Below are 13,804 nucleotides of genomic sequence, written 5' to 3'. Positions count from 1 at the left end.
AACTCCTTTTAATTCCAGTGTTTTCTCTTTATTATTTCCTATTTATCCAGTACATAACTTGTTTTGTACATATTTATTTGCATGTTGTCTCCCCCATTAGATTGTAAGCTCCTTGAGGGCAGAGACTGTCTTTTGCCTCTTTTTGTGTCCCCAGTGCTAACACAATGCCTGGCATACAGTAGGTGCTTAATAATGTTTCCTGACTAACTGATCATAAAGAAATGATCAAAAGCAATTCAGAGAAACATGTAAAGCCTTCACTGAACTGGTGCAAAGTAAGGCAAAAACAAAAATCTATTCAATTATATTAATTATATAAATGGAAAGAAATGCCTGCAGGCAGCTGGCCTAGGACTCCCTGCAGTGATTAGCTCTGGACACCTGTCTCAGGAGAAAGGCAAGAAGACTATGGGAAGGAAGGTCTATCTGCATCCCACAGGGTTCTAGCTAATCTCATTTCTTTGTTACAAGGGAGGGTTTGATTGTTTTGGGGTGGGTCAGGGGTACCTGTACACAGATTAGGAAGTGATTGCGGTGTGAAATTAATATTAGAGGCGACAATAAGGGAAAAGAGATAAATTTGGATATCTCTGATATGCTTCCAATCCCTTCTTCTGACTAGTGGAGAAACTGAGGACCCAAGGGATCACAGAGTGAAGACTCACACCTGGGTCTCCAGGCTCTAGGCCCCCCACACCTGCCCTGCCTCCCAGGGCACTTTTTCTTTCAAATAATTTTTATTATTATCTTTTGTTCTTTTATCATTTATCTTTCCCAACTGAGCCAAATTAACAGACATTGAATAACTGGGATATTATCTGTGGTCTCACGGCCTCCCTCCCACCTCTGCCAAGAGGCCTTGGGGGTAGGGGCCCTCTCCTCCATTTTCTCTGGGGCAGAGCTTAATACTGTCCATTATTTCCATTTACATGAGTCAGTGCATAGATGCATCAGTTCAGACAAGTCTTCTTTGGCTTTCCAGATTCCTCCAGAGGATTTCTTTTTTCTTTTTTTTTTTTTGCTAGGCAATGGGGTTAAGTGACTTGCCCATGGTCACACAGCTAGTAAGTGCTATGTGTCTGAGGCCAGATTTGAACTGAGGTCCTCCTGAATCCAGGGCTAGTGCTCTACCCACCGTACCGCCTAGCTGCCCCGCTTTTCCAGATTCTTAATGGTTATTATTTCTCACCAACCTGTGCTATTCCATCCCTTGCATTCATGGACCAACCTTGTTCAGTCATTTCCTGACTGACACCTACTATGTCAATTACATACATAAACATTTTGATGTATATGGGTATACATGTTTCTGTCATTGATCTCCCTAGAGTTTATGTCTAACAGAGGAAACTCTGGGTCAAAGGGGGTGAGCATTTTAGTCATTTTCTCCACATAATTCCAAATTGATCACCAGAATGGTCATACCATTTCACAGCTCCACTAACAATGCATGAGTGTGCCTCTTTCCACAACCCTTCCAACACTGACTGCTCTCGTCTTCTGTCATCTTTGCCAATTTGCTGGGCATGAGGTGAAACCTCTGAGTTGTTTTGATTTGCATTTCTCTTATTACTAGTAACGTGCAGCCTTCTTGCAGGTAATTGTTAACTGTTTGTAATTTTTTTGGTGGGGAAGCTGTTTATTATATCTGTTGTACAATGGCTTTTGTTTTTCTATATTCTATTAGTTGCTTGTATATATGTTGTGGGTGTCACACTCTTTTCAGAGACATCTGATGCAAAGGGTTTTTCCCTCAATCTATCACTTTCCTTCTTATCCTAGATACACCAAGTTTGGTCATGCTAAAGCTTTTCTTTTCTTTTCTTTTTTACAGTTAATTAATCTATTTTTAGTTTTCAACATCCACTTCCATAAGATCTCGAGTTCTAAGTTTTCTCCCCCTTCCCTTTCCCCTCCCCCACCCCAAGAGAGCGTGCAGTCCAATATAGGCTCTAATGTTAAAGCTTTTCAATTTCACATAACTGAAACGATCAACTCTATCGTTTGTAAAAAGCTTCTGCGGCCTTTATTTTGTTCCACGTTTCTCCTGCCCACGGCGAGGGGAGTGGGGAGGCACCTGACCTGGTTCTCCCCACCTTCTTTTCATGGTCTGCTCTTTAACAGTCAAGTCAAGGCTCCATTTTGAATAACTTAGCAGAAGTTCCTGACTGTGCCGTGACACACATGGACCCACCTAGAATGGCAGGCTCAAACCTCTCCCAGGGCTGCCGGGTGGGTCAAGGCCAAACAGTCAAGGAAAGAAAAGAACAAGCTTTCCAATAGTGTGTGTGTGTATGTGTGTGTGTGTGTGTGAGAGTGTGTGTGATTGTGTGTAAGGGTGTGTGGGAAAGCCAGTGTAGGAATATGTGTGTGTGTTTGTGTGTACATGTGTGAGTGTATTGTGTAAGGGCATGGGTGTAGGAGTGTGTGTATGTGAAAATGTGAGTATGGATGTGTAAATGTGTGTGAGTGTATGTCTGTATATATGTGTGTGAAATTGTGTGTGTTTGTGTATGTGAGAGTGAGTCTATGTGAAAGTATGTGTGTGGGTATATGTGATTGTGATTGTGTGAGTGTATTTAAATACATATGTGTGTGATTGTGTTGTGTCAGTGAGTCTGTGAAAGTGTGGGTGTGTATGAGTGTGTTTATGTTTGTAAGTATGTGTATGTGTGTGTGAATGAGTGTGTAAGTGTGTGTATATGTACAAGTGTGCATGCTGTGTGTGTATGTGAAAATGTGAGTATGGATGTGTAAATGTGTGTGAGTGTATGTCTGTATATATGTGTGTGAAATTGTGTGTGTTTGTGTATGTGAGAGTGAGTCTATGTGAAAATTTATGTGCGGGTATATGTGATTGTGATTGTGTGAGTGTATTTAAATACATATGTGTGTGATTGTGTTGTGTCAGTGTGACAGTGAGTCTGTGAAAGTGTGGGTGTGTATAAGTATGAGTGTGTTTATATTTGTAAGTGTGTGTGTGTGTGTGAACGAGTGCATAGGTGTGTATGTGTACAGGTGTGTGAGTGTATACGTGTTGGGGGGGTCAGTGTGTGTGTGTGTGTGTGTGTGTGTGTGTGTGTGTGTGTGTGTGTGAGTGTCTCTAAACCTTTCTCTTGTTTCTCAGCCCGAACAAGGCCCTTCTCACCTTGATGCTGAAGATGGGCTCAGGCAAACAGTAGCCATTCATGACGTTGGTCAAGTTCTCCAGGACGTTGTGGAAAACCTGGTGCAGTTTCTCTCCCATGATGGGTAAGGTTTGCTGGCAAGGGAGGTCGCCCGTGTAAGGCTCGGCCTGGCAAGAAGCAGAGAGAGGAAAGGTCGGGAGGGGGCGGGTCTCCTTAATTAGTGTTTGACCTTGGGCAAGTCACTTCCTCCTCAGAGCCTCAGTCTCCTCTTCTGTAAAATGAGGGGATAGGGCCATGTTCCTGAGATTTTATAAGATTTTTTTTTCAGTTGGAATTTCCCAATGCCACAGGCAAATTTCATAACCTTTGCTCCCTCCTGCCCCTTAATTTCTTATCGATTCCCTAAAGGTGGGTACATAGTAGTGTGAAAATAACTAAAAATTCACATAAATCTTCTCTTCTATAAAAAGGTTGAGTCTTAATACAACCAGTGACAGAGCTCAAACACCTCCTGAGGGCACATCTGTGAGTTAACACCAGACTGGTCCATTCACTCAGCAAATGTTTGCCGATCCAGCACTTTCTCTGGGCCCCGACCCCAGGCTCTGCTGCCGGCCAGGCTGGAGGACACAGAGGTGAGTGAGGCAGCCATCATTGTGGACAACACACCCGCTGGATGAGCAGAGGACAGGAGCAGGGAACCTGCTGTCTGTATATTTCAAGAATGTGAAACAACCTCGGTTGTTTAGGAAAGGGGGGAGCAAGGCAGAAAGTCTACTTTGCCCCAAGAGGGAGTGGGCTTCCTCTTTTCACTGGAGGTTTTTGAAGCAGAGGCCAAAGGAGCACTTGCCAGGGATGTGATGGACATTTATATTTCAGGTAGGGGGAGGCCAAGCACACAGGATCTGTGGTCATAGAACCTGGGTTCAAATTCTGACCCTGATACTCACTACCCAGATGACCTTGGAGTTCAAGCCCCTTTCCAGCCTGGGTCTGTTCTTCTTCTGTAAAGGGAAGGTCGAGGAGCAGACCACCCCAGGGTCAACCTTCGGCTCCCCAGGGCTGGCCCCGGCCCCATTGGCTCCAAGAGCCCCCGATAACTTCAGCATCATCACTCACTGCGTGGACTTTAGAAGGGTCGTCCAGCTCCAGTCTGGCTATCACACAGCCTGCTTGGAGCACGGCTCCTGGCCGCTTCACGTAGTAGACCTGGCCATCTTCCTGCACGTTCAAGGTCATGATCATCTTCATTACCTGGGGTTTGAGGGGATAAAGAAATGAGGAGAGGAAACCTAGAACCTGGATTGTGCATGCAACAGACCCCCGGGACTGGGGACTGGGGACATGGAACACGCTGATTAATACACAAACAGATCTCTGTGAGGCCCTGAGTGTATACAGCCTGGCTGCTGCCGCTTCTGTGATTACCAGAATGGAAAAACAGAGCCACCTAAACCCTACAAACAGGCTGGAATTAAGATTCTGTGAAACTGATCCTCAAACTATGTCCTTTCCTTGGGAAGCACCATCATCAGATACAGGAAAAAATTAAGAAGAAAGTTGTTTGTTTCTTTCCTGAAGAGTCATGTACAAACTTTATTTCTACAAACCATTTTTTCTCCAGAGGAACACCAAAGATGGCCAGAAGAACATGTATGTCTGGACAAGACAGAGACTGGGGAGGGTCAAGGGCAACAGGTGGACAGTTACCTGAGGGCCACAACCAGGAAGTGGTCTCATTCTGGGATTCCAAGCTTTCTGGCTTGATCTAAACCAGACCTCCACGAGCTGCCCACACACTCCACACCCCCTTTTCCTGCTCCCCATATGTGGTAGCTTCCCCATTGGAATGTAAGCTCCACGAGGACTACCCAGTACTTAGCATAATGCCTGGCAAGGGATAGCAAGCGATTCATAAAGGCTTGTTCTATTTATTATATATATGGGTGTGTGTATTCATCATCTATCCATCCTTCTTTCTAGCATCTGTCCCTACCTATCTCTATCTCTAACCATCCATCTATCTCTATCCATCCATTCATCTATGTCTATCCATCTATTTATCTCTATCTATCCATCTATATCTATCCATCCATCTCTATCTATCCATCCATCCATCCCCATCAATTTCTATCCATCCATCTCCATCTATTTCTATCTATCCATCTCCATCTATCTATTTCTATCCATCCATCCACTATCTATCCATCCATCCATCTCCATCTATTTCTGTCCATCCATCCATCCATCTCCATCTATTTCTGTCCATTTATCCATCCATCCATCCTACCTATCTCCCTAAATAGCAAAAGAACACAGGAGGAACTCCAGTGAATTGGGACAACCTTCTGGAAGAGTGTGCATGGGATGAGAGGCTACACACAGGGTGTGATCAGCACCAGTGGAGGGAATCTCCATGCTCAGAAGATGAGAAATTTCCAGGAGATACAATCCAAGAATGAAGCCAGTACTAATACATGTGATCTTCTATGCATATGGGAAGCGTGAGTGTACTAGAGACCCTGGAGCAGAGAGTCAGATTCCCAGATGTCCTAGAAATTTCTGGGAGAGGAGGATCCCAGGATCACCATGGATCAAGGTGTGGGGGGGAATAAGCACTGATTAAGCACCTGCTGTGTGCCAGACACTATGCTAAGCCCTTTACAAATATTATCTCATTTGATCCTCACAACTACCTGAGAGGCAGGTGGTATTATGATCCCCATTTTACAGATGAGGAAACTGAGGCAGAAAGAGGTGAAATCTTTTGCCCAGGGTCACATAGCTAGTGTCTGAGGCTGGATTTGAACTAAGGTCTTGGCTCTTCTAGCCCCGGTGCTCTATCAGCTGAACCACTGAGCTGCCTCAAGGGCAGTCTGGGTCCAGTTCTGGCCTCTGATCCATCACTGGCTGGGTGAGTCACTTAGTGCTCTGAGCCCAAGTTTGGCCAGAACCAGATTAAAATGTGGTCCCTGTCTGAGTTTAAGCAGTTGATGTATTCATAAAAAATGAATTTTATCGACACGTGTAGGTCTTCTAGGTCAACATGCAGCTAGCCGGGCCCCTGCTGCCTGTTCTGGTGGCCCCTGGGGCTCTGGGGAACTCTGGTCTCTGGCTGAGAAGGAGCCAGCCACCTTGGCAGGGGAGGCTCCCTCCCAGAGCTTCCTACACTGGGGAAATCACAGGGTAAGTGTGAAAAGGTGTATGGGCGAGGGAGGAAACAGGGGTGAGGGTAGGTCTAAGGATGGAAAAGCAAGGATCAAGCTGAAACACAGAAGGGATGGGACACGAAGTCTACCACCAGTCATTTGTTTTTTGTTTTGTTTTTTACAAATTAACATTATCTATGTTTTATTGCCTTTTTATCATTTTTAAAAATTATTTCTCAATTCTATTTTACTTTTTTTTTGGGGGGGGGTTAGGCAATTGTGGTTAAGTGACTTGCCCAGGGTCACACAGCTAGTAAGTGTCAAGTTTTTGGTCTGAGGCCAGATTTGAACTCAGGTCTTCCTGACTTCAGGGCCGGCGCTCTATCCACTGCACCACCTAGCTGCCCCTACCACCAATCATTTTTAAAGCAGTTCCACAGGACCATCCCATCAGCCACTCCCTGGGCATGTGCAGCATCTGGAGGGTCCCCCAGCCTCCCACCCACCCCAGGTCTGCAAAGAGGCTGGAGCATTCACTCAGTGATTCTTTATAATGACATTACAATGGCGTCACGATGACACAATGCGACAGTTTAAAATGCTTTCCGTTATATTATTGCCCATAAGCACTGTGTAAATTGGTTTGCTGGCTCTGATTATTTCAGTCAGCCACAGAAGTCCCGAGTTCTAGTCCTGACACTTACTAGTTGTCTAACCCTAAGCAGGGCAACTAACTGCTTGGTGCCTCAGTTTCCACATCTGTGAAATAAGAGAGTTGAGTTCCATGGTCTCTAAGCTGCCTTCAAGCTCTAAATCTTTGACCCCCTACTCCGTGATTGTTTTGCTCTTCTCCAATCCACATGCAAAACCCTTTTCTTGCAGCAGACAATGTATAAGAATTATCCCCATGCTACAGATGAGGGCACTGAGGCTCATGGGATGAAGGGACCAGAGATCCTGGAATCAGAGAGGGCTGATTAGTCTTTTTTATCATAGACTTGGATAAAGGTATTGGGACCAAGCTCACCAAATATGCAGATGATTCTGAGCTGGAGAGACAAGAAAGCCAAAGCTTACAGGACTTCAGTTATGTGTTCAAGGTCATCCAGGAGTAGAGCTGGATTTGAACCCAGGTCTCCTCACTCCAAATCTGTACTCTTTCTACCTCATCTACACACTAAAGTCTTACCCTTGGATTCAAAAAAGCCAGTTCACAAAGGTAACATGACAGGAAGCATGGCCAGACCCAAGTTCATTTGAAAATGGCATGGGAGTGAGGACTGAGGAAATGGGGAACAGAGATAGTGGAGCCAGAATGAGGTGATCGAGACAGATCTGGGGGTCTAGGTGGGCCACAAGCTCTAGGTGAGTCAACAGAGTGACAAAAAGACCAGTGTGGACGTGGACTGCTGTCTCTGCCATGTTACATTCAGTGTGAGTGACACGCTTTCAGAAGGCTTTCAGGACATTGGAGAGTAGCCAGAAAAGGGTAATAGACTGGAAGGACTCAGGACAATGTCATATAAGGATTGTTTCAAGGACTTTGGGGTATTTGTTTAGCATGGAGAAGAGATTTGGGAAACGGCAAAGCAAACAGGCCACCCCAGGGCAATGAACTGGTCTTTGACCTCAGACCCTTGAGCATCACTGGAGCCAAGCAGGGGCCAAGGAACGCAGCCCCCAGAAAGGGGCAGGGCCCCTAGATACCTCCATTTCTGCATAGGTGCTTCCAGAGGTCAGATGGCCTCCATCCTCCACCAGGTACTGCAACAGCTTTCCCGCAGAGGGAGATCTCAGGATGGTGGGATCATTCTCCTTTTCAAACACACACGTCTTATTGCCAATGGTGATCCGGTAACTGTAGGAATCAAGGGGGTGGGAATGGGTTTGCAGCCAGACTGTGTATCAGCCAACGATGCTTCCCAAAGAAACCCTCGACTCACGATCATCACCCTGTAAGTCATCTGCCTTGCTGTTGGCCTGAATCAAACTTAATTTCAGAAAATTCTGTGACCTGAAAGTGCCTAACATGTCTAGAATAGAATCAGGGAGAAGCCCCAGATGGGCAGCCCTGGGCTTGGTGCCTCCTAATGATGAGGGCTGCCCCAAAGTGGGCTGGGGGGTAGCTACAGGATTTGTGTTTGGATCAGGGTGGGATCAGGGGGCTTCCAAGGTCCCTCCCAACCCTGAGGTCCAGCTGTGTATACCTGAGGCCCAAAGTACCATGGGGGCCAACCGCAGGGCTGGCCTCCAAATCCAGGGGCTCTGGGACCCCCCCAGCTGACTTGCATTCTCTCTTTCCCTTACAGGTGCTCCCAGAGGCTGTGGCCTGGGTGGGAGACAGAGCAGCTGAACACAGGACTCAATGCTCATGAAATGGATAGGATGTCAAGAGGCAAAGGATGGTGATGAAGGCACAAAATGCCGCCCCTTCCCAAGAGACAGGGTGTCTGGACAGCCCCGATATTCAAGGTTCCCGACATCGACAACCATGACCGTGAAAGAAATGATGGAGGGGTAGAGAGCGCCCTGGCCCAGCAGCCAGAGGAGGCCTTTCCTCAGTCTCCTTTCAATGGGGTGACACTCCCATCAACTACCATGAGGTTCAAACTACACAGTCAAAGTGAGACCAAGCAGTCAATGCTATTTGGGTGGTGCCCATCCTGGGGACAAGTGAAAGATCGGGGGAGGGAGTGCCTCCTTCACCCTAGGAAAAACAGGACTATCAGTGTTTCAGCATGGGAAAGCCCCTCCATCAGTCTGATAGCTCCTCCAGGAAAGGTCCCTACATCTCAAGCAAAAGAAAGTCCCTGGGCTCTCCTCTCCTACAGGCATGGGTCCACGCTGCTTTTGAGCTGAACGCCTAGGAGAGAAAGAGCCCCCTTCCCCACGCACGTCCAGGGCTGCCCTGGGACCTACCTGTCAATCTCTTCTTTCATATACGTGGTGTAGCTGTTACCGTCGTAGGACAGCAGCAGCCCGCCATCATTGAGCCGGTGGGCGTCTATTTCAATGTGACAGTTGTTCATGATGAGCACAAACATGGTCAGAGATTGTCGGGCGACCTGGGGAGAAATGGGGCTCTCAGCACCCACCATCCTCCACCCCCGGGAAACATTTGGGGTCTACACCAGCTAAGAAGCCCAAGGAAACAAGGTCTTTGGGGTGATGTCCACCAGGTAGGGCACCCCAGGGTCACCTCCCAGCCTGGCCTCATCTGCACTGCCTGGCTCTGACCGCTGGCCTCTCCTGCCCTGGGTCATTCACAAAGGGATGAGGGCTCCTCTGCCCTGCTCTCGATAGCCAGACAGGTCCAGGTCTGGTGAGTTGTGTTAGATTATCCACCCCTATCTCTACCTGTGTCATGACCAAAGATAACCGAGCCCCCCCCGCCCCGGGCTGGGAAGCCCCAACCCTCCATTGTTGGCATCCGCAACAGACTGAGGCTGAGGAGAGAGAGGCCAGAGCAGAGCATGTGGGACCGGGCAGCCTCGAGCTCCTGAACCATATTCTGGTGCTCACTCAGGGAGGGTTTCTGCTCATTCTGGACCAGACCTCCTGCTCCTCGGCACCAGAACCCCAGAATCCCAGGGAGGGACAGGACTCCAGGACCACCTAGTCTGACCTATACCCGAGGCAGAATCCCTTCTACCACATGCCCAAGAGGGCTCATCCAGTCTGCCTAAGACCCCCAGAAATGGTCCCTTCCGGTTCCAATGTGTGATCACACAATCTCATTACAGCAGAGCTCATGGCATCCTGAAGCAGCCCACTGAACTCCCAGAGTCTTCTCATTATTAGGAAGCTTTTTCCTATGCAGACCTCTCTGCTATTCCCAGCCTCGTTCCTGGTCCTGGGCTCTAGGGCCAAACGAAACAAACTTAATTCTCCTTCTCTGTGTCAGACCTTCAAATGCCTGCAGAAACTCAGCATATCCCTCTACGTCTCCTCTCCAGCCTAACCATCCCTTCTTTCAAGAGATACTCATAAGGCAAAAGGTTCAAAGGCTTTCACTGGCCTGGCCTCCCTAACAGGAACTGCACAAAAGTCAGGGAGACCCTTGAAAGGGGCACAGATCTGTTTTCTTAAAAAAAAAAAAGAGGGGGGGAGAGTTAAGAGTCTCAGGGAGATAGGCTGCAGCTGGAAAAGGTTTGTAAAATTTAGAGATGGCTGGAACCAAGGATGCTAAGTCTGTTACCCTCATGGTAAAGCTAAGGAGAGTGAATTTGGGATGGAGGGGTGCCTAGACTCCAGGCCTCCAAGGCCAATGCCAAGCCTCCTTCCACCAGATCAGGCTGGAACTGCCTAAGGCATCCATCCCCACCTAAATCTTCCCTCACAGGCTGAACTAGAATGCTATGTGAGGGACCCAGGTTTTGGACAGTGGTACCTCCCACATACCAAAGAACGGGAAAGAGCGTTTTTGAGTACTTTCACTGAAGAAATATACTAAAAAACACCATAGGCTGTTCCCACCGCCCAGCCCTGGCTGCCTTGTTTTTCATCTTCCATGGTGGAATTCAGCTTTCAGATTCACTCTGAAACTGGGCTGGAGTCTAGAGGGAGTGAGGAGGTCTTTACCTTGAGGACATACTTCACCCCTCCATAGATCAGCTCCACATCCACGGTGTTCAGCAGAGAATCTGCTGGGAGAACCTGGCCCCTGGAAGAAAGACAGAGACCCTTCAGAAAGGGCCACTTCGCTGGTTTTCCAGCTCCTTCAAAATACATGGGACCATGTCTGAGGCAAGAATGCCATCAGTGTTCTAAAGGGGTCAGCAATGATACTACTGAGATTTCTGACTGATGTATCTGAGCACTGGAGGGGGGTGCGCTTATCACCAGGGTGGGGGAAAGCTTTACAGGGCTCCCAGTTTATTGAATGTTTGCCAAGTAAGCATCTTCCAGGCAGCACGTTCTGGGAAAGTGAGCACCTGACCCTTGAAGGAACTGACCTAGTGAACTTTGGTTTCCTTATCATTCAGTTACCTTTGAGCTAGTAACTAAGGAGTAAAACAGCCCTTCCTGGCCTTTTGTTTGATGGTGGCTTAAAAGGAAACAGAAAAGACCAAGAATTCTGTGTGCAGGAGCAGGCTGGGAAAAGTCCACCCTTGGGGAAAATCTACCCTTGTATCTGTTCCAACTGCCAGCTCTCACCAATTTATAGCAGTCTGAGGAAATAAAATCGTTTAGAAAGTTTATCTCTGCCTTCATCTGAGACCCCAGCAATCACCCTCAGTCCTTCGACACCACGCCGAGAGTCCAAAGTGGACCGTTCTGCCTTTAATGATAGTCCTTTCTCATGAACAACCAATACCCTGTTTCATTCATTCAATCTTCAGGGTTTTCATAGAAGCCCCAGAGAAATGGGAAACCTGTGAAAATTCACAGGTCTGGGGAGTCCAAAGACCAAGGTCTGAGTCAAAGCTTTACTGCTGATTAACTGAGTGACTATGAACATCTGAGTCTCAGTTCCTCACCTCTAAAATGTTGACAGTTGTCCCTGCACATCTAATATTTCCAGTTTTCCTGAGCTACCCCGAGGGAAAAGCTTTGTAAACCACAAAGTGCCAAGAAGCCTGCCCTATCATTATTCAACTAACCTTAATTACATAGTATGTACATAGATACAAACATAAGCATGACAGGGAGAAGACTGTCTTCAAGAAGGAGGCCTCCAGGTGGGAGAGGTCCAGCTGGGACATTGAGAGCTAGGATTGGCCCTAGTGGTCATCGAGTCCAATGTCCTCCTTTTACGGAGAAGCAGTGGATGCCCAGAGAGACCAGAGCATCTACGACCAGGAGAGCATGCAGTTCATTTTACAGATGAGGGAAACTGAGGTCAAGAGAAGGAGAAAGACCAGTGAGCAGCAGCACTGAGACTGAAGCCTGGTTCTGTAACTCCCAAGGCAGTGTATTTATTTATAGGTAGATAGATATGTACATATGTGTGTAGGTATGCGTATATATGGCAATGTATCTCTCTATATAAATGTGTATATATAAATATACAAATGTATTTATATAAATGTATATACATTTATATATAAACATCTATATAAATGTATATATATAAATGTATGTGTACATACATTTATGTATATCTGTGTATATATACACATGCATGCATATACACATATGCTTATATATGGCAATGTATTTATATATAAACATATGTGTATGCATTTATGTGTTAATATATATATAGAGAGACACATGTAGACACATATACACACACATTTATATATAAATTCATATAAATACATTACCACATGTACATAAATATATAAATCTGTCCACCTATCTATATAAAAAACATTGCCACATATACATACACACACATATAAATCACACACATATACATTTATATACAAATACATTGCCATATATACATAAATCTATAAATAGATCCATCTATCTACATTGTCATATATAAATACATATAAATCTATCCATCTATATACAATGCCATATATGCATATACATATATACTCACATACATGTATATATACACATATACATTTATATATAAATTCATTGCCATATATACATATACATATGTATACACACACAAATGTACACATACATGCACGCACACAAATGATGCCCAAGCACCTCATGGTGAGACACAGCAGGTGTGCGCCTTACTCACAGCACCCCAGGCAAGGGGAGGCCCTCAGCTCAGGTAATGACCACACACTATACCTTTCCAGTGAATGCAGGAAGTCGGTCATACAGGTCCTGAACAGGGCGTCTGCTACGTTCAAGGCTCCACAGACCACCCCAAGCATGATGTCGGGTTTCTCAGCCTAGGAAGGAATGACTTTTCAGTATGACCAGAGGCCTGTCCCCTCAGCAGGGAGGGCTCCCGGGATCACGGAGCTGGAGAAGAAGGGGCCTCGGTGGTCATGAGTCCAGCCTCTCCACGGAAGGACTACACATGCTAACCTACCCGACTAGTGATGGTTAGCTGGCTTCTGCTTGGAGACCCGTGAGGATGGGGAGCTCACCACCTCTCGAGGGCACCAGGAGGACAGACTGAGGGCAGGGAGCCCCAGGGAGGCTACCAGAGAAGGGGACCGCGCCCTCACCTGCACCCTCTCGGAGATCAGGTGATCCAGCCAACCCGTGTCGATGTCATTGCTCTGGAAGCTCTCCGTCTCCAGCAGGTTGACGAGGTACTCCACCGTGGTCCTGAAATCTCCCCGGATCGACAGCTCTTTCAGGGCCACCACCATGTTCCTTATTAGAAACACACATTTCCCAAATCAGGACAAATCCTTTTAACATTTGCTCACCAAACTTTCCACATATGAGGGTGTCACTCTACTACTTAGAATTATTGACCCCAAGTGAAAGCCAAAAGAGTCCTTCAAAGATGGTATTCTTATGATGATAGATGTGGACCATGGGGACCACTGAGTCCCGCCCCCTCATTTTACAATGGAGACAACTGAGGCAGAGGTTAAGCAACTTCCTAGACACAGCCAGTAAGTGTCTGAGGCAGTGTTTGAACTCGGGGTTTCC

General features: G+C 46.7%; 1 protein-coding gene across 1 annotated transcript in view; it reads right to left on the bottom strand.

The window, feature by feature from the left end:
• The window catches only part of ACACB (acetyl-CoA carboxylase beta), a 115,943-nt gene that overhangs the window by 53,315 nt on the left and 48,824 nt on the right, over positions 1-13,804 (bottom strand). The window contains 7 exon segments of the mRNA XM_078154385.1: positions 3,149-3,295; positions 4,248-4,382; positions 7,985-8,135; positions 9,197-9,342; positions 10,859-10,940; positions 12,983-13,086; positions 13,369-13,519. Coding sequence (XP_078010511.1) covers positions 3,149-3,295; positions 4,248-4,382; positions 7,985-8,135; positions 9,197-9,342; positions 10,859-10,940; positions 12,983-13,086; positions 13,369-13,519 — 916 coding nt within the window.

Source organism: Phascolarctos cinereus, unplaced genomic scaffold (genome assembly GCF_003287225.1).
Source record: "Phascolarctos cinereus isolate Bilbo 61053 unplaced genomic scaffold, phaCin_HiC Scaffold_4;HRSCAF=312, whole genome shotgun sequence".
NCBI classification, from domain to species: domain Eukaryota; kingdom Metazoa; phylum Chordata; class Mammalia; order Diprotodontia; family Phascolarctidae; genus Phascolarctos; species Phascolarctos cinereus.
This window is presented reverse-complemented; position numbering and strand designations above follow the sequence as displayed.